This window comes from Zootoca vivipara, chromosome Z (genome assembly GCF_963506605.1).
Source record: "Zootoca vivipara chromosome Z, rZooViv1.1, whole genome shotgun sequence".
Taxonomy (NCBI): domain Eukaryota; kingdom Metazoa; phylum Chordata; class Lepidosauria; order Squamata; family Lacertidae; genus Zootoca; species Zootoca vivipara.
Window position 1 is genome coordinate 19,959,884 of NC_083294.1, and position 23,754 is coordinate 19,983,637.

Genomic DNA, 23,754 nt, shown 5'->3' on the forward strand with positions numbered 1-23,754 from the left:
GAATGCGGCAGCTAGACTGGTGACTGGGAGTGGCCACTGAGGCCATATAATACCGGTCATGAAAGACCTACATTGGCTCCCAGTATGTTTCCAAGCACAATTCAAAGTGTTGGTGCTGCCCTTTAAAGCACTAAATGGCCTCGGGCCAGTATACCTGAAGGAGCATCTTCACCCCCATCGTTCAGCTCGGACACTGAGGTCCAGCTCCGAGGGCCTTCTGGTGCTTCCCTCACTGAGAGAAGTGAGGTTACAGGGAACCAGGCAGAAGGCCTTCTTGGTAGTGGCGCCCACCCTGTGAAATGCCTTCCCATTAAGGAAATAAACAACTATGTGACTTTTAGAAGACATCTGAAGGCACCCCTGTTTAGGGAAGTTTTTAATGTTTGCTGTTTTATCGTGTTTTTAATATTCTGTTTGGAGCCGCCCAGAGTGGCTGGGGAAACCCAGCCAGATGGGCAGATTATAAATAATAAACTATTATGATAGTATTATTACAAGCCATGATGGCCATGCTCTGCGTTAACACATTGGAGTGAGCAATGCATCTCAATGCCAGTTGCTGCAAACCACAGGAGGGGAAAGTGTATCTCTTGCGCTGCTTGCTGGTTTCCCAATGGGGCATCTGGTTGGTCACTGTGAGAACAGGATGCTGGATTCGATGGGGTCCCTTTGGCCTGATCCAGCAGGCTCTTACGATTTATTTCATTTATTTCTTCTGTAAAATTTATACTCCGCTTGGTTGAAGAAGAAAAAAGCCCCCCAAAATTCAAAGAATTATTTGAAAAGGTATGGTCTATGCATGAATCAAATAAATAAATGTCTCCTTTTTTGTTTCTATTCCTTTGGTGTTCCCCTCCCCTTTAAAGCCATTAATGGCTTCCTGTTCAGCAACATGCCTCTCCTAGATGTCTGCAGGGAAGAAACTGTCTCCTGGCATCTCTTGGGCTTTGGCAGTGAAGCTGACGTCCATGGCGCAACCTTCCAGGGAAATACGGTCTTGATGAATGGGATGAGGCGAGACGGAGCCAGTCTCTTTCCTCACACATTTGCCACAGCCCTCATGTGGCCGGATAGTGAAGGTAAATGCCTCGACCCATTTGCAACCTTTCTCTCTCTAAGGCTTATCATGGGGTTTCTTTCAGCATCAAGGGAGACATAGGTCATGCCCAAACCATATATTTTATGCATGCTTAAAAGCACAAGGCTTCCCCGAAAGAATTCTGGGAACTATAGTTTGTTAAGGGTCTTGGGGAATTATAGCTCTGTGAGGCATGGACTACATTTTGCAGGATGCTGGAGAGGGGGGGGAGCGTGTGCTTCCAGTGTATCCAAGGAAAAAGAGTTATGCAAGCTTTCAGCCAAAGCCATGTACAGATAGTGACCTTGGATATGCAAGATCCCTCTCCTGAATCCCTAGAAAAGTTTTGCAGATTCCCTGCCCAAACGAATTTTTGTGGGTTTTGTTTTGCTTTCAAGCTCAGTAAAGCACCAACATTGTAATGTGCTTGAGGCACAAGCCAGTGTGGTAGAATCACAGATTTGTAGGGCATAGTGCAATTGAATTAGAACCTGGGAGACTAGTGTTCAAATTTCCACCCAGCAATGAAGCTTCGTGGGCTATCTTGAGTCACTCCCTCCTTCTCAGCCTAACCTACCTCACAGAATTTTTTTGAGGATAAAATGAGGGTTTGTTAGTTAGACCCATGGCTTGATATGATAGAACACATCTGTCCTGCAAATGCAAACCCAAGGGAAGGGAGGTGACATGACTGATGTTTATAAAAAATTACGCCTGGCAAAGAGAAAGTGGATAGAGAAACGTTGCTCTACCTCTCTCATGACACTAGAATTTGTGGGCATCCAATGAAGCCGAATGTTGGAAGATTCAGACAGATGAAATAATATTATAATATTATTAATAATTTATTATTTATACCCCACCCATCTGACTGGGTTGAACTGTGGAACTCCCTGCGGTGGACTACAAAGCCCATCAGCCACAGCCAACGCAGCCATATGGTATGGGGGGGGCATTCCTGTGTTGGCTGGTGGGAATTTTGATTGGAAACATCTGGAGGGACCTGTTTGCCACCATCTTGCACATCTCTGTTTATGCTGCCCACTAGGGACTTTTGAAGTATACTGTCAGACTAGCAACCACTACCAGTCTGGGATGAGAGGACGCTACTCAGTTCAGCAGTGTGGGAAGAACACACTGTTTCCGGACCAGCAATATGAGCAAGTGAGGACCCTCTACATTATGGCAGAAGAAGTAGAGTGGGACTATGCTCCAGATCGCCATTGGGCACTGGAAAGATATAACAGCTCTGTGGAGGAGAGGTAACTGGGTCTGCTTCAGAAAGGAGCAGGAGGACTAGATAGTCCATTGGCCTGATCTAGCTAGCAGGCTCTTCTTCTGTTCTTCTGGCTCCTTTCCATGCCATGTTGACTGAGTTAACTTTTATTTGCTTGCTTTACATTATGGATTTGTATGCCACCTTTCAAAACAAAAGTTTCCATAAGGGGGCTTATAGTCAGTGTCATTAAAAAAGGGGAAAAAAAGAAATATCTGCAATTTTATAAAGAGACAGCATAAGGCAATTACTAGTCCATACCCACAAAATAATGTTACAGTTCAAAAACAGAGAGCTTAAAAACCCAGCTTGTCCTTTTAAGCCAAAGGGGCAATGAGGTTGCCAGACCCCCAGGACTTTCCTGAAGTTCCCAGGTTTGCTTGGCTATTACCAGGTGACGGGGGGACGGGATGGCTTGAATCTCCAGATGGACAAGACCACCTGAAAAATTATTATTATTATTATTATTATTATTATGGCTGTGAGTGCAGCTTGCAAGCTTCAGCCTAGTAGGAGCCAGCTGAGAATCATTGCACAAACTCTCTGGGGATATCTTCACTTCCCCCCTCCCCCTTCCACTTTTCTAGTTAGACTCTGTCTTTGCAAATTATTGCATAGACATAGTGACGTCACCAAGACCTGTTCCCCCATGACATCACTGGGACCCATACCTGCATCCCAGATTTGGGCCCTAAAATATCAGGGTCTGTGAAAATCCTGACTTGACAGTCTTCGGGGCAAAGAGATCATACATGCATTCCAGGTCAGTTTATTAATAATAGTAACAACAGCAGCAGTGTGTTTTAAGTGTAGTTGCTGTGGTGCTTATAATTATGGTGATATTGTTCATTTTAATTCATTTAATAAAAAAATATTCTATGCTGCTTTATTCTGGGGGGACGGGACCCCAAAGCTGTTTATGAAAAAGCTAAAGCAATAAAATTATAAGTAAGAATAGTTAATTGCAATACTTTGGGGCCCTTTCCAGCTCTACAATTCAGTGATTCTAAGCTAAGACTTTTTCAGGGGGTTGTATGTGGAAATCAAAATGACAATAAACTAAAAACAAATTGACACCGACTTCGTAAATGTATGGGTTTAGGCTAGCCTAAACAAAATACATATCTTGGTAGGTGCCGATAAGACAGCGCTGAAGGTGCTTGCTGGTATCAGTATCAGCGCAGCCCAAGGAAAGTCTCTTGAGAAAGAGACTGTTTTTCTAAGCTTTGGGAATGCAGGCCGAAGTTGAGTGGTTAGTCGCAATAGTTGCTCAGAGAATAGAACAAGGACGCAGGCAAGAAGTAGGGGTGCTTCCTGAGTAATAACCCCAAGTGCTCTAGAAAACCAGGCAAGGCTGAATCACAGTCCACCCTCCTCGCTCCCTGGATAACATTCTGGGACACATTCTACCCTCCCATCCCACCTCCTGCTCTCTAGTTTAAAATGAGGCAGATTCCTCTCCTTTTCCCTGTTTCCTTGCCCCTTCCCAACTTGGCTGCTTGCTCCCAGGCATTTGCCCTCTTCAGTCTTCCTGAACCTCTCGAATATCTGCACACAAAAGGGATGGTGTGCCCTCTGGCCTTTTAACATGCTTCCTTAGCTCCTGCTCTGCTATTGCTCCCTAGCCGCACCATAGGGAAGGCAGAAGATTTTTGATGCCTTAAATGTGCTGATCGCAGCAATATGGCCTAAGGAAAGGCATGGGGAGCCTAAGGCTGAAGGGAAAAGGAGGCCCTCTCTCGGCCTCCAACCACCCCCTCAGTTCCGCACACTCCTGAGTGCTTTTACCTGAGTGAAATGTGTCCTTCAACAGAATGCCTCCCACTTGCCGGAACAGAGGCTGGGAAGACATGTGGGTGGGTAAAAGCTTCTGACTTTTGCACAGCTAGAATGCAGCTGATTGCAGAAAGGGAGCAACAACATCCATTTTAGCTCTGGCCACATCCACTTTTGCCTCTCTGGCCCTGCTGATCCCTGAAATTTGGCCCCTTGAAAGTTGCTCATGTGGGAATGCAGCCCTGAAATCCCTGGTTGGAGGAATCTCATGCAACCACTCCACCACAAACACCAAGGTCATGCACCAGAATATTACCGTTTTTAGTTCCCCTGCTAGTTCATTAGCTGACCCGTACCCAGGTCCCCCTATGCTAAGCCTTTTCCAGGCATCTCCCGAAGCCTTTCATCTCAACGGGCTTCACATCTCCAGAACCCAGATTCCCTAGAGCCGTGACCTGCCCCTCACAGACAAGATGTGTGTTATTATTTTATTAATGCCAACAGAGCATCATTAACTCACAAAGGAACTTCAACATTCACAGGTATAGCGACGTGTTTCTGAGTGGCAAGAACGGACTCCTTGGCTCCCGGTACAAGAAAGCGGTGTACAGGGAATACACAAATGGGACGTTCAAGACCCCAAAGAGCAGGAAGGATGTCGAGGAACACTTAGGGATCCTGGGTAAGGAGAAGGATTGTACACAAAGTAGGTGCTGCTCCTCTCACTTCTGCAGGAGGGAGTGATGAGCCACCAACTTAGATGGGTTTAAAAGATGGCCCACTGACCCGATCCAGCAGGCTCTTCTTTTGTTCCTGTGTTCCAGTCGAGCAAAACTGCAAGCAAGTTTATTAGATAGCACAATCAGAAACAGGCCTTTGGCCACCTGGGTCTTTTTTACTTACTTTTCCTTTTACTTTTTTTTTAACTTCCATAGAAAAGGGTGAATATAAATTAATTGCATCTGGGGGTTGGGGTGCCAGTTGTCACTTTGATGAAAACAGCATTGCATGGACACTGCAAAAATAATAATAATTGTGCACAAAAATCCCACAGTGAACACCCATCCAGATGCACCTGGTCTACACGTGCAGCAGAATGAGATGTTTGAAATCTAGAGACAGTAGGGTGCACTGCACTGTTTCAGACAGCAGGTGGGGGTATAACTTCTGAATCAGCCCCTTTGTAAAAACATTCTCTGCAAATGATCTTTAATGCAGTGGGGTGCTACAGGACTCTCATTTTTCACAGCAATAGGCTAGCTCAGCTATCCCGCTGGAAATTGTTGCTAGATTTACCAGTTTTCTAATTAACAAGAGGTGGGTTTTTTAATGGTTTGGTTTAGTTTGATACTCTAGGAGAGTGTTCAAAAAATAGGATGCCTCGTGGTCTGAGGTGGTACATTGCATTCCACCACCTCAGAACCCTGCCATGCTATTGATACTTCATATGTCTGTGTGTGTAAACCAAGCCCGGTCACGGCTTTTTTTTCCAGCTGGAGCTCACCTCTTAGGTGGGCACCGTTGCCATTCTAAGAGAACATGGGGGGTGTTCGTGGTGAGTTCCGGCACCTCTTTTTCTAGAAAAACAGCACTGGAGGCATAAGGGTTTGCTATTCTGACTGGTGTGTAATTGGACTGCAGAGTAAATTATCAAATCATCAATTCTAGCACGCAGGGGGCCAACAAAATAATATAGTTTGGCATCTGAACAATTGGTATTATTAATTGTATTATGATTTGGTATTATAATTTGGTATTGACAACGAGGCTTTTATTGGGTTATTGTAACTGAAAAAATTATTACATAAAAAGAAGATGTACCTCAGACTTCAAATTATCATCATGATCATATTTCTTAGACTCTCATTATAAATGTGTAGTAAGAACTGAGGATGTCTAGGCACTCGAGGGTCTTCTCTCCCCCCCCCCTTGTTATGCCTCTCCAGATGTAGATGGGAGTCTCTCTCTGGCAACATTCACAACACACATTTAAAGCAGCATGTGAGCACCATGCCACTTTAAACAGTCACGACAGGCCTTCCCCCCCCAAAAAAAAAGAATTCCGGGAACGGTAGTTTGTTAAGGGTGCTTAAAGTTGGTAAGGTAAAGGTAAAGGGACCCCTGACCATTAGGTCCAGTCGTGACCGACTCTGGGGCTGCGCACTCCTCTCGCATTATTGCTGTGGCCAGCATGACAAAGCCACTTCTGGCAAACCAGAGCAGCACAAACCAGAAGACTGTGCTGCTCTGGTTTAAAGTTGGTAGGAAACCCCTATTCCCCTCCCAGAGGTACAATTCCCAGAGTGGTTTGATAATCAATCCCTCTTTGCAAGAAGCTCTGGGAATTGTACCTCTGTGATGGGAAATGAGAGGGGTGGGTGGGTGGGTCTGAGACAACTCTCAGCACTCTTAAAAAAAATTGCAGCTCCCAGAAATCTTTTGGGGAAGCCTTGACTGTTTAAACTGGTACCATAGAACTTTAATGGCATGGTGTCAATGTGGACTGTATCTCTGTAGTGTTGTGTTCTTTTAAGAAGTTTTTCTGCTTTTCCCTCTCAGTGGCTCTTTGGTGTACTGTGGGTAGCGATGGAGATTTATTATGGGTTGCTTATTATGGGCTGTTCTGTCCGTGCCCACTCTCTTCTGCCCATGCCTTTCCCCCCTCACATGGGAAAATAGCTGGGTCAGTACAAATAACTATTACAGCTTAGTCACACTGCAAGCCATCAGAAGAGATGGGTCTGCTCAGGACTGACAATAATAATTGCAGGGGAGCACAGCTGTACTAGGCACAAAACAAATCTGGGGTCCAGACTCTCAGCTTTCCTTTTTCCTTTTCCTTTTTAAAAATGGTTTTATTAACATTATTATTGCAATTCATTGCCATAGCTATTATATATCAAGCATTCTTGTTTCCTAAGAAGAAGAAAGAAAACAAATTAACTAGAAATAGGGAGGGGGGGGAGAGAACATGGGATGTGGAAGGCGGAAGGGATAATATAACAAAAAATTCTATGGGGCAATTATTAAAAGGAAAAATGTCATCGTTTACATTGTCATCCAGAAATGTAAGAACTTCTCAATACATTTTGTTTTCTTAATTATTTCAAATTGCATTTTTCTTTTCTTTCTTCGGTTTTCTTGGTAATTGGTTTTTCGATTTCAATTAACAAAACATGCCCATACAAGGAAAACCAGACTTAGTAGATGTTCAGAAAAGAAAGATAAATAGCAGCTGACGGTTGTATTTTTAAACATTCCAAAGACAATCAAATGAAAGTGTCTCTCCATAAGTTTCATTGAGTCTGTAGAGAGTGAAAACCATGTTTGATTGCCTTAACAAAGCGAATAAAAGGATATATAGAAAGTGTTAGTCATCCCATCCCACTGGATCAATATTCCGTTTGTGAAATGTTTGTCCATACGCATGACGTCCCATACTTGCAAACTTCAGCCTTCAAAAAGATTTGCATTTAAAGTTTTCCAAATCTTTGTGATCACTAATCTAGCTGCCAATAATAAATGGAGGATGAGGTTCTTATTGGGTATGTTCTTAATCTGAGGAGTAAAATAAGTGCTGCATGTTTCTTATACATAAGTTTTATCATTAAGATACTTTGCCAGGTTTTCCTTGGCTAATTAGTTGCAGGAGGGGGGTCTTGGTTTCCCCGTAGCTTTCCTTTCCTTTTGTAAAAGTCTCTTCCCCTTGAAGAATGAGAATTCTGAAGCAAGATATTCAGGCACCATTCTAACCAGTTCATTCAGGAGAAGGGAGCCTCCTCCTGCCTTTCAGTGTTTTAGCTAATTAAAATTGTTTGCAAAGATGAGTATAGTAGCAAGATTTTTTTTTTGAGGGGGCAGGCCGTTTGTTGGGGTGACAGAACCTCAGTTAACTATGCATTTTTATTGATTTGGGGGGCAACTATTCTTCCCTGCCCCCCTGGTTATGCCCAGGTAAAGGTAAAGGGACCCCTGACTATTTGGTCCAGTCGCGGACAACTCTGGGGTTGTGGTGCTCATCTCGCTTTACTGGCCAGCATGACTAAGCTGCTTCTGGCAAACCAGAGCAGCGCACGGAAACACCGTTTACCTTCCTGCTGGAGCGGTCCCTATTTCTCTACTTGCACTTTGACGTGCTTTCAAACTGCTAGGTTGGCAGGAGCTGAGACCGAGCAACGGGAGCTCACCCCATCGCAGGGATTCGAACCACCAACCTCCTGATCAGCAAGCCTTAGGCTCTGTGGTTTAACCCACAGCACCACCCGCATCCATGTATAGTAGGCTAAATCAAACACACTCAGGTAAAAGCAGGCAGGGTTGTGCAGAACTGAGAGGCGTGGCCTGCATTGAGGCCTGGAGAGTTGCTTTCTCCCAAAGCAGCAGGTTAAAATAGTGCTTGCGTATTTCACTTCAGAACTCTCATTAGTTAGTGAGTGGGGACTTACTTTGGGAAGCAGGCAAGTGGGGTGTGGGCCTGGGTCCCAAATTCACTCTGAACCTAGTATAGCAGTGCCCCCTGCACATCTTGGCAGGCTTGAATAGACCCACTTCTTCCGATAGCTTGGACTGTGGAAACATTGAGATAATTCTTTGTACTGACCCAGCAATAGCCACAGCTACTGCATGACCGGGACACAGGTGGCGCTGTGGTCTAAACCACAGAGTCTAGGCTAGGACTTGCCAATCGGAAGGTCAGCGGTTCAAATCCCCATGACGGGGTGAGCTCCCATTGTTCAGTCCAAGCTCCTGCCCACCTAGCAGTTCGAAAGCACGTCAAGTGCAAGTAGATAAATAGGTACTGCTCCGGCGGGAAGGTAAACGGTGTTTCCGTGCACTGCTCTGGTTTCGCCAGAAGAGGCTTGGTCATGCTGGCCACATGACCCGGAAAAACTGTCTGCGGACAAATGCCGGCTCCCTCAGCCAGTAAAGTGAGATGAGCGCCCCAGAGTCGTCCGCAACTGGACTTAGCTGTCAGGGGTCCTTTACCTTAACCTTTTTACTGCATGACCACATGCACATCACTGTATGAGCATTGTTCTGTCACCCACGTATTGCTTTCAATGCACTGCTTTCAAGTGTAAGGTACATCTTTTTATGTTGTTCTCATCCATTCCTAGTCACCGTCCGAACAGCGTTTGTTACCTAAAGCATCTCCTTGCCTCTAGGTCCATTCATCTGGGCAGAAGTGGGAGACGTCCTCAATATTGTGTTCAAGAACAATGCCACACGGCCTTACTCCCTTCATGCCCATGGAGTCCTGGAGAAGAACAGTAACAAAGGCTCGGAAGTAGCACTGCCTGGTGAGTCTTAGCCAGGCATCCCCAAACTGTGACCCTCCAGATGTTTTGGCCTACAACTCCCATGATCCCTAGCTAACAGGACCAGTGGTTGGGGAAGATGGGAATTGTAGTCCAAAACATCTGGAGGGCTGAAGTTTGGGGGTGCCTGGTCTTAGCCCTCTGCTGTGAGTTGCCTTGCCTAGACCCCTGTGTCATGTATAGCAGCCGAGCTTCTTATTAACTATCCCCCCCCCCCCGCAGTGCTCACAAAGACCACCTGGAGTCCATTCTCAGGCACCTGTATGGTTAGAGGCTGGGTGGACTCCCTATCATTTTGCATAGTCTGGGACCCACACCAATGGACTTGAGTGACAAGAAAGGAGATTCTGATGAAACATCAGGAAGAACTTTCTGCCAGAGCTGTTCGACTGTGGAATGGACTCCCTTGGAAGGTGGTAGACTCTCCTTCCTTGGAGGGTTTTTGTTTGTTTGTTTGTTTGCTCCTGAGCTTTCCCCGTAAAACCTGCTCTTCAAAGCTCAATGGAAGCAAACAGCAACCCACAGGAACCCCAAATAGCCATTTCCTCCCATTAAAGGACCGTTCGCTCCTTTAAAGAGCGACATATCACGGAGAAAGCTCCAGAGGGAAAGGAACAGATACAGAACTTTAAAGTGTAGGCCTGTGCCTGGGAAGAGCAGGGCAAAAGGTATTGTTTTGTTTTGTTTTTTTGCAAACCCTTTTGAGATGTTTTTTTAAAATATAATTAAGCACTGTACGGTATAAGTGACGTGGGTGGCGCTGTGGTCTAAACCACTGAGCCTAGGGCTTGCCGATCGGAAGGTGGGCAGTTTGAATCCCTGTGATGGAATGAGCTCCCGTTGCTCGGTCCCAGCTCCTGCCAACCTAGCAGTTCGAAAGCACGTCAAAGTGCAAGTAGATAAATAGGTACTATTCCAGCGGGAAGATAAACAGCATTTCAATGCGCTGCTCTGGTTTTGCCAGAAGGGGCTTAGTCATGCTGGCCACATGACCCGGAAAAACTGTCTGCAGACAAAGGTCAGCTCCCTCAGCCAGTAAAGCGATATGAGCGCTGCAACCCCAGATTCGTTCATGACTGGACTTAACTGTCACAGGCCCTTTACCTTTACAGTATAAATGTTATGAAATAAGTAAGTCGCTGAGATTCCGAACAGAAGTAGAAAGATGTCTCTCTCTCTAAAATAATTGAAACAAAAAATTAAAAAAATTCCTTCCAGTAGCACCTTAGAGACCAACAGACCAACATGGCTACCTACCTGTCTTAATAATAATAATAATAATAATAATAATAATAATAATAATAATAATAATTTCTGCCTGTTTCTGTCTCAGGTGAAATTGTCACCTATCGGTGGGATGTTCCTGAAAGATCTGGCCCAGGACCAAATGATTCTGCCTGTGTCTCTTGGATCTACTATTCCAATGTGGATCCTGTAAAGGTTTGCAGTTTTTCTCTGGCTTTTGTAAGAGGATTATACAATCATGCGATGGAGCTCCCCACCAGGAAGTTTATTCATACCAAACTTACACTGTGCAAGCAAAAGACCTGTGCTCACTGTACAGGTTTCAGGGACTAGGTTGAAGAGGAGGAATGGTGAAGGTCACCACCCCCCTTCTCCTGTAGCTCCCAGAGAAGAGGATGGCAGTCTTGAATTACAGCAGGGCTTTGAGGAAGATAACAGCTTAGAGAGAGGCAAACAGGTGTTAGGAGAAGGAGGAGGGGAGACAGAACAGTTAGCTGACACATCACTGGAGAGCATAACCAACCCCCCTTCTCCCAAAATGCAACATTCGTTAAGGGTGCAGGAACAAAGGGCACAGAGACAGTTGACCATGGATGGACACCATAGAAGCAGGTGTTGTTGCTAGAAGGGAAGGAGGGAGGAGCTCAGTGCGAGCAATGCCACCATTGAGGATTGACTGGATTCTTTGCCCTTCACAGTGATGAATGAAAAAAAATTCATAAGAAAAAACTTTGTTTCCTCCCTGCTTCTTGGTGCCATCGGGAGAGGGAGAGAATTCCTCACAGCTGGCAATAGGGTTGCCATATTTCAAAAAGTAAAAAAAAAACAACAGGACACCCCAAAGCTGTTGAGCTTTCATTTTACAAAAACACCCCCCCCCCAAAAAAACACAAGACAAATAACCCCCCACCCCCAGACATCAATTCCACCTTTGAAATCCCAGTAATGTCCAGGGAAATCCAAAGTATGGCAGTTTGGGAAACCCTGGTCTATAGAAAGCCATGGTTGTAGCCCATAGAAATGTCCTTTGAAGGAGAATTATTTTGGTTCCAGAAGCTGCACCAGCTAACAAGAGTCTGTAACTAACACTGCTACATGCGAGAGCCAACGGTAGGCTTCCCAACTTTTCTCTCCCCTTTTACCCCCAGGATGTGTTCAGTGGTCTCATTGGCCCCCTAAAAGTCTGCCGTAAAGGGACGCTGGATTTAGATGGGAGAAGGAAAGGTGTCAACAAGGAGTTTGCACTTCTCTTCTTGATTTTTGATGAAAATCAGTCCTGGTACCTAGAGGAGAATGTGCAAAAGTATGCCCAGGGGGACTGGGCTCATTCCCACCGAGAGGACGAAGAGTTTCTGGAGAGCAACAAAATGCACGGTGACTTTGTGTTATTACTTTTTCATCCTGCATGGCTGGCTGCCTTTGCCCTGGATTGCAAAGTGTTGCCTAGAATTGTCTGTATTAAAAAAAAAACAACACCTGGGCAATTGATTTTCCCACTGTTACCATCTTTTCAAAAGTAATGTTCCTATTTATTTATTTGGGTTTCTTACTGGAAAGTCTTTGGGGGTAGGGAAAAGAAAGAGACCTCTCTACCGCCTTTCAACCAAGGTATTGTGTGTTTTCAGATCCCACCTTATTCTGATGACTGTAATTTGTGTTAATTGGTTTTAGTATTTAAGTTTAAACTTTAGCAAACTGTCTTGGGACCTGCTGGTGAAGGGCAAGTAATAAATAAATGATAACAGCAGCAATAACTATAATATTTATAAGATAGGCAGCAATACTTCTGAAGCCCCTGGAGGGTAGGGAAGAGATGCTCTTGCAGGACCAGGCATCAGGCTCCCCTACCCCAACCCATGCAAATAAGAGACTAATGAGGCTGGTTTTATGAGTCAAAACAGGCCACAACTTTATTGAATGCAGATGAAGGAGGTTTGGCTTGGGCATGGGGCAATCAAAATACTTCCGGCCTGCCCACCTAAAGTGACGCATAGGCCAATCCAGATGGAGGTTCCTAAAATTTACATCAAATAGGGTGACCCCCACAGGGACCACCATATGGGGCAATGCCTTCGACCCTGGCCCCTCTGGGCACACAGACATGGCCACTCCCCCCAGTTCCCTTTAACAGGATACTCCAGCGTTTGGAAGGGCAGGCAAAAACTACAACCTCCCCTCCATCCAAGACAAAAGGATTGTCCCTATGGCCAACCTGTTGCGACAATTGCTTTGAGGTAGGCAAAACCATGGGTCAGAGCAAATTATCCCAGTGGGCAAATTCCTACCCAGCCCCTTAAAGAACGGCAACCACCGTAGCCACAGCAAAATCATTGACTATTAGCTTAAACTAAAGGTGGGTGAGCAGGGGAAAAACCCGGAACAAACAGCCCTAGATGTGGGCTGCTTAAATGGGCAAGGGGTGGATCCGAGGGAAGCCCACTGTTGGCTCCATCCGCTCCGCCCCCTGGCACAGCCCACGTCCCAGCCTGCATCCCCATTAACCAAAGCCGAGTGCAGGTTAGGATCCAGTTCCTGACAGGCGGAGGGGGCTTAAGCCCCAACCCCCTATCAAGAAGGGCACCGCTGTTCCAGTTCCCTCAAGGGGGGGGGTGAAGCCTCTGCCATCTTGCAATGCTTCCTCACCAAATGGGGTGAGCAGACTTGTGTCCAAATTCTGCTTGCATTCAGTTGGGCACTATGAGAAGAGGATGCTGGAGTAGATGAATCGTTGGCCTGATCCAGCAGGCTCTTCTGAAAAACAGAGGGTAGAGGGGGAGGCCCACAGCACAATGGTGTGATGAGGTTGGTCACACCAACTACCTGTTGTGTTGGGGAAGCTTGGCAGAGAACTCAGGAGAACTGTTTTGGGTAAGGTTCAATTCCACTTTGTGCCCTCACCCAATGTTTCAAGAGTCGAGAAGGTGTTGCATAGCACCCTGCACTCAGGACCATTAAACACACCTTCTGAGGAGGGAGGAGTAAGGAAGGATCTCAGACTTTGCAGGGGAGCACCCTTTTATAGGAAAAGTGCAGCAGCACAGACTTCAGAACCTGCCACTTTCAGCCATTAGCTTTTCTCTCTACGGTAATTGTTGCTAAGTTGTGAAAGAAAAAAGCCTGCTGTGTAGCAATTTGCACATGATTAGTTGCTGGAAGTAATCCGTGAAAGACTCAGAAGTTGTTAGGATTTGACTTTTGGCTGCACCTTAAATGCCCTTTTTAATTACTGTACTGGTAAGTTAGAATCCACTGATAATGAAACCAGACCAACCCAACCCAAACCCCCAAACCCTGCCATGAGGGAAAGCAGGGGTGTTGCAGGAAGGACACCCAGGAGCAAAGAAGAGAGGGAGAGTCAATGTGGCATAGTGGTCAAGAGTGTTGGATTAAAACCTTGGAGACTGGGGTTCTAGTCCCCACTCGGCCATGAAGCTCACTGGGTGACCTTGGGCCAGTCACTGTCTATCAGCCTACTCTACCTTGTGGGGATAGGAAAGGGAGACATAAAACCATGTATACCACCTTGAGCTTCTTGGAAGAAAGGTGGGATATAAATGTAATGTAATGTAATGTAATGTAATGTAATGTAATGTAATGTAATGTAGCTACATTATAGGGAGAGGCAACTAAAACCTTTACCGGAGTCACTAGACAACCTTTCCTAGGGAAGATTCCTCTTTATTCCCAGATAGGGTGGTCAACCAGACCTCATTGTTGGGGCGGGGAAAATATCCCACCCACAGAAGCATCCCAAGAGATTGTAACAGTTCCTGGTGTCTCAGAAATGAGAAGTGAGGATCTTAAGATCAAATATTTCAGCCTTCAGCAACCAGGTAAAGGTAAAGGGACCCCTGACCATTAGGTCCAGTCATGACCGACTCTGGGGTTGTGCGCTCATCTCGCGTTATTGGCCGAGGGAGCCGGCGTACAGCTTCCAGGTCATGTGGCCAGCATGACAAAGCTGCTTCTGGCAAACCAGAGCAGCACAGGAAATGCCGTTTACCTTCCCGCTGTAGCAGTACCTATTTATCTACTTGCACTTTGACGTGCTTTCGAACTGCTAGGTTGGCAAGAGCTGGGACCGAGCAACGGGAGCTCACCCCGTCGCAGGGATTCAAACTGTCGACCTTCTTATCAGCAAGCCCTAGGACCCACAGCGCTACCTGCGTCCTAGTAGCCCCCATAATTGTTTTGGACTACAGTTCCCACCAGCCCCAGTCAATAACTGTACCCCTGTGGGTATAAGAAGATGGACAAAAAAATGTATGTTATTAGGATGCATTGAAACCTTGTAATCGTTTCTGACTTTTAGGCTTCAAGGTGAGTTGCCACTATCTTTATGGATAGCAGCTCTGTGCCATTACAAGGCATGTAACCTGCAGAAATCAACTTTGCCCATGTTTCTGCTTGTATGAACCCATGGAAATCCCAACAGTGCCCCCTAGCAGCAGTTTGCAATATTTCATGAACCAAAGAGAGGTGGGTTCCATTCATTCAATAAGCAGACCTTTTCTTCCTTCCTCCCGCTTAGCCATCAATGGTAAACTCTACGCAAACTTGCCTGGGCTGACAATGTACGAAGGAGACTGGGTGAACTGGTACCTGCTGGGAATGGGCCAGGAGATTGACATCCACACAGTTCATTTCCACGCTGAGACCTTCATTTATCGGGTGAGCATCTGAAGCTGTTGCTTGAATAACCTTATGACACTATGTAATGTCAGTCTGCTGCTACAAAGCAGAACTTTCCCATGTAATGAATCCATGCAGTGCTCTGCCCGTATATGTAGAACTGTGGGGTCAGTGTCCTTCTCAACTTCACCCCTCCCCCGAAGTTGACATGAAAAGTTTTTGTTTAAAGAAAAAGCAAGCAAGAGGTGACATGACAGGGATTTCTAAAATTATACAGGGCATGGAGGAAAAGCGGACAGAGAAAAGTTTTCATAACACCAGAATTCCTGGATGCCCAATGAAGGTGAATGTTGGGAGATTCAGGAAGGTCCATGTTTATGCAGCACACAGACTGTGGAACTCACTCCCACAGTAGGCAGTGATGGCCACCAACTTGGAAGATGACTCCAAGGATGATTGGCCAAGTTACTAGAGGAGAGGGCTATCAATGGCTACTAACCACAGCAGCTGTGTTCTGCCTCCATAGTTCTGGAGGCAGCCATGCTTCTGAAAACTGGACGCTGGAAATAAAGGAAGGGAGATTGGCTCTTGTGCTTGGATCCTCCTTGCAGGTTCCCCACAGGCATGTGGTTGGCCACTATGAGAACAGGATGTCGGACTAGATGGGCCATGGGCCTGATGCAGCTGCAAGCTCTTATGTTCTTATGACAATCCCTGTGTTGCTTCTAGAGGCCACTAATAAGATACTTAACTTTTTTATTTTTAAGCCGGGGGGAATGGCAACCTTTTTTCTTTTCTTTTAAATTGCATTTAAATCCCACATTGTTCTCTCCTTCCTGGTTTTATCCTCACAGCAACCTTGTAATGTAGGTTAGGCTGGGAGGCAGTGACTGGCCCCCAAAGTCAGACTCAGTGAACTTAATGCCAAGTGGGGATTTGAACCCAAACAAACGCAGGTGGCGCTGTGGTCTAAACCACAGAGCCTGGGGCTTGTTGATCAGAAGGTTGGTGGTTCGAATCCCCGCAACGGGGTGAGCTCCTGTTGCTCGGTCCCTGCTCCTGCCAACCTAGCAGTTCGAAAGCACATCAAAGTGCAAGTAGATAAATAGGTACTGCTCCAGCGGGAAGGTAAACGGCATTTCCGTGCACTGCTCTGGTTTCTCCAGAAGCGGCTTAGTCATGCTGGCCACATGACTTGGAAAAACTGTCTGCGGACAAATGTAAAGCAAGATGAGTGCCACAACCCCAGAGTCGTCCGTGACTGGACTTAAAGGTCAGGGGTCCCTTTACCTTTACCTTTACCGAAAAATCAACAAGATTGCAGCATAAACTTACCTTTAAAAAAAGCCTTACCTAATAGGTACAAGTAACATGATTTGACTTTCCTGGCCCAGAAACCCAGCTCTTCTTGGTGCAGGCAGTAGCTTTGCAGGGGCAGCCCTCCCTGTTCCAAAGTAATGTTTGCTCTCTGGGTCCTCCCCACATGACAGAGTGGCAAGACGTACAGAGCAGATGTGGTGGACCTCTTCCCTGGGACCTTTGAAGTGGTGGAGATGCTGGTTGGCAATCCTGGAACATGGCTGCTTCATTGCCATGTGGCCGATCACATCCATGCTGGAATGGAAACTCTCTTCACAGTCTTTCCTAAGCACGGTAAGGAGAGAGCAGGTTGGTTGCTTGTTTATTTGTCATCATCATTATCATTATATCATTACTATTATTTTATTTACAGCCATTGTCAGGGATATACCTAGGTTGGCCCCCACCAAGGGTGCAGGTCCGGGGGTGGGGGCAGAGGGACACACAAAAATTGAGCCTCTCCACTCTGGCACCGAGTGATTAGGAACCCGCCTTGCCTGTCCATGCACTCAGACAGATGGACTGATGGAAGAAGAGGAGGAGGAAAAGCAGAGCAGAGCCAGCCCTGATGGCCATGGACAAAGTCACTAGAAGAGTGCAAAAGCACTGTTAAGCCGTAGAAATCTCTCCCACAGGCGGCAGTGATGGCAAGCAACCTAGATTGCTTTAAAAGATTATTAGACAAATTCGTGGAAGAGGAGAGGGCGATTGATGGCTATGCTCTGCCCTCTACAGTCGGAGGGAGTAAATGCTTCTGAAAACCAGTTGCTGGAACTCACAGGAGGGGGGGAATGTTCTTGTGCTTGAATCCTGCTTGCAGGTTTCCCACAAGCATCTGGTTGGATGTCAGACTAGATGGGCCATTGGCCTGATCCAGCAGGCTATTCTTGTGTTCTTAATATTAGAATAAGATGCTACAGACACCCATTTTATCTGGCTTGAACACAGGGATCTCTTGTGCTTATTTGTTTTGTCTCATTTTTTTCCCCCACCCTTCACCACCGGGTCAGAGGGTGGGTAAAATATGCAATTACAAAACAAATAAAACAGTTTGCAGTCCAAGAAACAAGTGTAAAAACTATTAAAAACAATGTGAATGTTTAAAAACAGTTCCCCCATAAAAAAATATTTCCAGTACAGTGTCCCAGTGCTTGGGAAGGGCCACAGTTTGGTGCTTAGAAGATCTTCTTTGAACGCAGAAGGTCCCAGATTCAATCCCCAGCATCTCTAGGTAGGACTGGGAGTTGTCCCCTGTCTGAAACCTTAGAGATCTGTTCTCCTTTGGTCTAAGTAGAACACAGCTTCCTATGCCATCTGTGACGGATTGGGCTGGCTTGAGTAGAACTCCAGGGTGTTAAGTGTTAAACCCAGCCTCCTAGTTGATTGACGGCATTCCATTCCATGAGGGGCGGGACAGCCAAGGGTTTAAAAGAGCATGGGTAGCCGTTAATTCAGGAGAGAGAGGGTTTTGGGAGCGTGAGCGTGTGGGAGGTTGTGGAGTAGGTTACTAGAGTAGGTGTAGATGAGGAATTGGTTAGTTTTGCAATTATATGATTAACAAGAACAGTTCTATTGAAACCACATGCTTGTACACATGAAACCTGAATGCAACCGTTAAGATTTTACGACATTAAATGTTAAGTTAAAGTGCCATTTAAACTATCGTCGGTGTGATCTTTCCAGCAGAGGTATCTACTGCTCATCTGGTGGGGATACTCATTAAAAGGACAAAACCCCTACCTAAAGCAGAAAGGATAGTTGGTTGTCCCTTGAGTGCACCGAGAGGGGGAGGAAGAGGGAGACTGGTTCAAGGGTGACACAGAGTTTCCTCAGGAGGGAGGAAAGCTTCACAGTGGGGAAAACTCAAGTGAGAAGAACCCCTTACTGGTGTGTACACTAAGAATAGTCTCATATTCACCCCAGAGCTTAAGAAGATACCGGGCCACGTTTGGGCTGGAAAAGTACTATCATTTTATTTGTAAAACCCACAAGGGATAGGGGAATTACAATAAGGCTATAGGGAAGAGTGGAGAGGTTTAGTGTTACATCAGAAATCCCTATTAGTGCTTTTATAATTTGAGAGGTTTGAAAACAAAAGGCGTAAGGTGGGGACTTCTTACGTCGCACCATCCTTTTGTGCTTCCCAGTAGCTTCCTACTAAATTGTGTACTTCTTTTTTTCAGATTCAGTGCTTCTGAAGACCAATTCCTATACAGGTATGGCTGTCATTGCATCTCAGGTTTGAGCATCCTTGAATAAGGACAGTTCCTGGTGTGAAGCCTAGCAAGGCACCCCTTTTGTCCACCCTTATTCTTCTTTCATTCCTGAAGTTCACCCCATGGTCCAGGGCTGCTAGCTCCCTGCAAACCCCATGCACTGCAGGGGGTTGATTAGGTTACCATTTGGGTCCCTTCCAACTCCATGATTCTATGAGAGCTGGAAGAGAGTCAGTGTTCTCTGTGTGCACTCTACCCAGCTCCCTTCTCCCATAACCATTGCAAATTATCTTGTCAGCTTTAACCATGGTTTCCTGTTACATCTTCACTGACTCTGACTAACTAATGCTAGGAAAATTCCCTCTTAGCCATGGTTTGCAAACTATGTTCAGACTTAAGATGGAATCCCATGGCAATCTTAGTTGGAGGGGTCTGGTTGCGGCCTGGATATATACTACAGGGATAGACCTAAGGGAAGTCAGGCCTGTTGCCACAACCTCTCTCTCACACACAGCCTTCTAACGTCCCCCAGTGGCCGTGCTTTGCCAAAGATGGCCCACAGATTGGGCCATGGCTGCACCAGGCTGCAAACTGCTGCTTCCCAGGTAAGCAGCCATTACTTTGCCAGTTTTAACCATGGTTTGCTATTACGTCTTCACTGACTAACTGCACCTAATGCTAGGAAGATTCCCTTTTAGCCATGGTTTGCAAACAGTGTTCAAACTCTGGTTAAGATGGAAGTCCAGTTAGCCATTGTTATGGCTGATATCTGTGCAAACGTAACACTCCAAGGAATTCAAATTGTAATACAAAACAATTGCATCCAGAGCTGTAGCTACCGGTAGATGATCTTGCAACCCTGGCAGAACCGTCCAGATTGCGCCCCCTGGCTCTTCTTTCTGCCTCTCCTCCAACCTCCCCCCTCCACCCATTCAATTCCTCACACACTTTACCTTGTAATGAATTCTTTCACAGAAAATCCAATATTTAATTTTTATGGACATACTTTTAGCAGATTTTGTGCACTCGCCCCCCACCTGCCCCCTGGTGGGAACTTTCCTCACCACCCCCTAGCTACGGCCCGGATTGCATCTTATACGGGGGTGGGGTGGATTGGTTCCAAGGGCTCTGCATATACAGTCAAACCTCTGTTGTCGAACATAATCTGTTCCGGAACCCCATTTGGCTTCTGAAATGTTTGACAACCGAGGCACAGCTTCCAATTGATTGCAGGAGCTTCCTGCACTCAAGCGGAAGCTGCATTGGACATTCAGCTTCCAAAAAATGCTTGAAAACCAGAGCATTTACTTCTAGGTTTTCGGCGTTCAGGAGCCAAAACATTCCGAAACGGAGCCATTCGGAAACCGAGGTTTGATTATACACAAAAATCACATATACCCAAGGAATTCCAAAGTTTAGGTGCCACCACACCAAAAGATTGAGTTCTTACAAATGTGGAATTTGTAAGCACTAAAAGAACAAAAGTATTATGCGGCATCTTGCATAGTGCCAGTTTTGAGTGACTCAGGCCTGAAATATCTGAAAGTCCTTTCCTTCAGACCCAGGGGTCAACAAACTTTTTGAGCAGGGGGCCGGTCCACTGTCCTCCAGACCTTGTGGGGGGCCGGACTATATTTTGGGGAAAAATTTGAACGAATTCCTATGCCCCACAAATAACCCAGAGATGCATTTAAATAAAAGGACACGTTCTACTCATGTAAAAACATGCTGATTCCCGGACCATTAGCAGGCCGGATTTAGAAGGCGATTGGGCCGGATCTGGCCCCCCAGCCTTAGGTTGCCTACCCATGCTTCAGACCTTCTTAGGTGCTGAGATTGGCAGGGACAGTCCTCTTGGAAGTTCCTCTGCCCTCAGAAGCTGGGGGGGGGGGAGCCCAGAATATAACATTCTGTGTGGCCATGGTGCTCCCTTCCTTTCAGAAGATGCTGAAAGCCCATCTCTTTACCCTGGTTTTTAAACACTTGACGTGTATGTTTTCAGGACCCTTTTTACTTTATGGTTTGTAAGTTGTTTTACATTGCTTTTAATACTGTGTTTTAAAAATGTAACCTGGCCTGGGACCTTAAGAGTGAAGGGTGGGGAATAAATAAATTCCACCGATCAAAGTGGTTGAGCGGGCTAAGGACTGGTTCCAAGTTGTTCCAAGTTCTTTGCATGGTACAAGTAACAGGGACCTGTTTTTCCTTGGAAAATTTGAATTTGCTCTTAAACTGAAAAGACAGCAGAATGATTGTTTGCTGCTGTCGTTCTTACTATTAACTTCCATATGCAACCTCATTTCCTCCCCACCCACCCGCAAAAAGTGACCTTTCATCATCCATTTGTCCTCAGAAACACCTCCTGAAGATGAAGACAATGGCCATGACATTGTTTTGTTCGGGTCAAAACTGGCGCATAGCCAAGTAGAGGCAACCATTATTTTCCTTGTCGTCACCGGTGTCTTGCTGTTCCTCATTGCCTGCAGCTTTCTGGGAGTGATAATTTACCTGCAGAGACAAAAGCGGCTGAGACGCAACAGGAGGTCCATACTAGACGAAGGGTTCAAGCTTATGTCTACAAAAAAGCACTAACATCTGGAGAGGAGTGGCGGAGGTTTTTGTGGCCTTTTAGCTGCATGCAAGGAGGAAGTGCCTTGAAATGCCTTTTGCAAAATAAAAATTTAAAATCACTTTGGGAGCTATGTTTCAAAACCACCCATGGTGTTGTCCTCTTAGGGAAAATAAAAAAAGGAAACCCCTCCAAGTGCCATCCACTTTTCTACTTTCTACTCAGGACTCGAATTAAGCCACAATAAGTTCAATCAGGCACATTTATACAATAATCCTGGGATCCTCCTGAACTTGGAGAGTCAGCTGAAAAGCAAGGACCAACCCGGAGCAATTTTTCATATTATAAGAAAGGAGATTCCGCTAAACATTAGGAAGAGCTCTGCGGCAGCAGAACAGACACCCTTGGAAAGCATTGGACTCCCCTTCATTGGGGTTTTTTAGAGAGAGGTTGGATGGCCATCTGTTTGGGACTCTTTAGCTGTGATTCCTGCATTGCAGCGGGTTGGACTAGATGACCCTTGGGGTCCCATCCAACTCTATAATTCTGTGATTCTGTGGAACAAAGCTCCTGGATGTGCAGCATTCCCTTGGTCTTTTTTTTTTTTTGCTCAGAGAAGCCACCCATTCTGCTGCTCTCTCTCCTTCTGCTCCTAGTCAGTTTGTTTCAGACAGTCTGCTTGGCTACTGTCTGCTCCAGCAGGTCTAACTGGACTTACCAGCCAACTGAAGAGAAACAACATACTGTATGTGGGAAGGAATCTTCCCAGAGAAGCATGGGGGAGGAGGGAGCAAATACTCCATGGGACTGTTTTCTCTATGGGACAGTTTTCAAACAGCAAATTCTTTTCCCTGCTTTGACCTGCTTCTATCTCCTCCCACCCCTTCATGCACAGAAAGTAAAAACAAGGAAATCTTACAGTGTGACTTCTGTTTGTCTCTGCTTGGGGGGGGGTGATTCTTCCTAATTGGCCATTGCAGTAAAATAGTCATGACTGCTAATTAAATGAAATGGAGGAATCAGTGTTTGGTGGCTTGTGATTGTATACACATTAGATGGGGCAAATGAGTGAAGGTGCACATTAATTTGCTGTTCTAAGTAGCAGGAGGCTTGCAATTTGTAAGCTCTGCTCATACCCCCATCTGGACAGGGCTTGAGGCAGAAAGTGGACAAAGTAGCAGCAGTGACTCTTGCTTTTGTGAAGTAGGCTACCTTCCGGCCACACAGAAGCCAGAAGCTTCTACACACCCACACCCACACCTCCATCCAAGCAAACAAGAGGTATTAGCACAGTTGAGGCTGAGTACATCTTGGAACAGGCGCTCTGATCCCTGTTCTCTGTCCAGAGTCCTGAAAGTCTTGTTTCTTGGCTGCTCCCACACACACACTTCTTAACTATTTTTCAGTTTCCATATATATAACAATTCCCTTATACCACCACCCAACAATGAACCATCCCATGAATATGCAATGTACAGTCAAACATTATGTTTGTAATTAGTTTAAAATTGATTGCATCGGTTACATAGTTGTCTTCTACTCTCCATATTTATCCAGAGTTGAGTCCTGCTCGTCATTTTCCTTTCCTTCAAGAGAGTTCTTGCAGGACCTACACACTCTCACTGGCTTTGCCTTGCCAGAACTGATCCATCACTGGCAGCTGAACTTGTGAATGGACCCCAACATTGTATTCCAAGCGATGTGTAGTACTCTACCTATGATGCTGTTAGATATACCATTTCCCACTTAAAGATGCAACAAGAAAATGTCTCAAAAGGGCTTGATCTTTCAGCAAAGAGGCAAGGGGCACCAAATTTTGGCACCACACAAGGTGCCACTAAAATTTGAGACCCCCAATTCCTCCACTGGTATCAGGCCATGGTGTACTTATAGCCTCCTTGAAAGGCACTGCTGCCATTTGTCAGAATAGACAAGATAGATGGAAACATTATTTGCATTAGCCACTAGCCATAGCGATAAGATAAAATATGCTGGTGATAGAGTTAAACAGTTGACTATACAAAATATGTTCTGGAGTTTTACATCAATACAAATGACGAAATTGATACATGATCCTTTAGCCACAGATAAAACGTGAGCCAATAGACTTTGTTTTGATTTTTATATTTTTAAAAAATGCCGAGCAATGACCTGTCAGAAGTAAGCATAGACCAATGGTATCAAATAGTATGGGAAATAGCCTTATTAGAAAAACTAACCAACAAACTGAAACTGATGTGGGGACAAACAGAAGAAGACGCCTTCACCCCAATATGGTTCCCCTT

The 23,754-nt window shown here is 45.6% G+C and overlaps 1 protein-coding gene across 2 annotated transcripts in view; it reads left to right on the forward strand.

Moving 5' to 3' along the window:
• HEPH (hephaestin) overlaps positions 1 to 22,507 on the forward strand; it is a 43,513-nt gene extending 21,006 nt beyond the window's left edge. The window contains exons 11-20 of one of the 2 annotated variants that reach the window (XM_035103281.2): positions 867 to 1,079; positions 2,127 to 2,340; positions 4,673 to 4,812; positions 9,296 to 9,430; positions 10,782 to 10,888; positions 11,842 to 12,067; positions 15,225 to 15,364; positions 16,816 to 16,978; positions 18,868 to 18,900; positions 21,254 to 22,507. In XM_035103281.2, the coding sequence (XP_034959172.1) occupies positions 867 to 1,079; positions 2,127 to 2,340; positions 4,673 to 4,812; positions 9,296 to 9,430; positions 10,782 to 10,888; positions 11,842 to 12,067; positions 15,225 to 15,364; positions 16,816 to 16,978; positions 18,868 to 18,900; positions 21,254 to 21,492 (1,610 nt within the window). In that variant the 3' untranslated portion in view covers positions 21,493 to 22,507. The remainder of the gene's footprint in view (positions 1 to 866; positions 1,080 to 2,126; positions 2,341 to 4,672; positions 4,813 to 9,295; positions 9,431 to 10,781; positions 10,889 to 11,841; positions 12,068 to 15,224; positions 15,365 to 16,815; positions 16,979 to 18,867; positions 18,901 to 21,253) is intronic. The other variant, XM_035103280.2, reaches the window with a different exon arrangement.
• Positions 22,508 to 23,754: the final 1,247 nt, after the last annotated feature.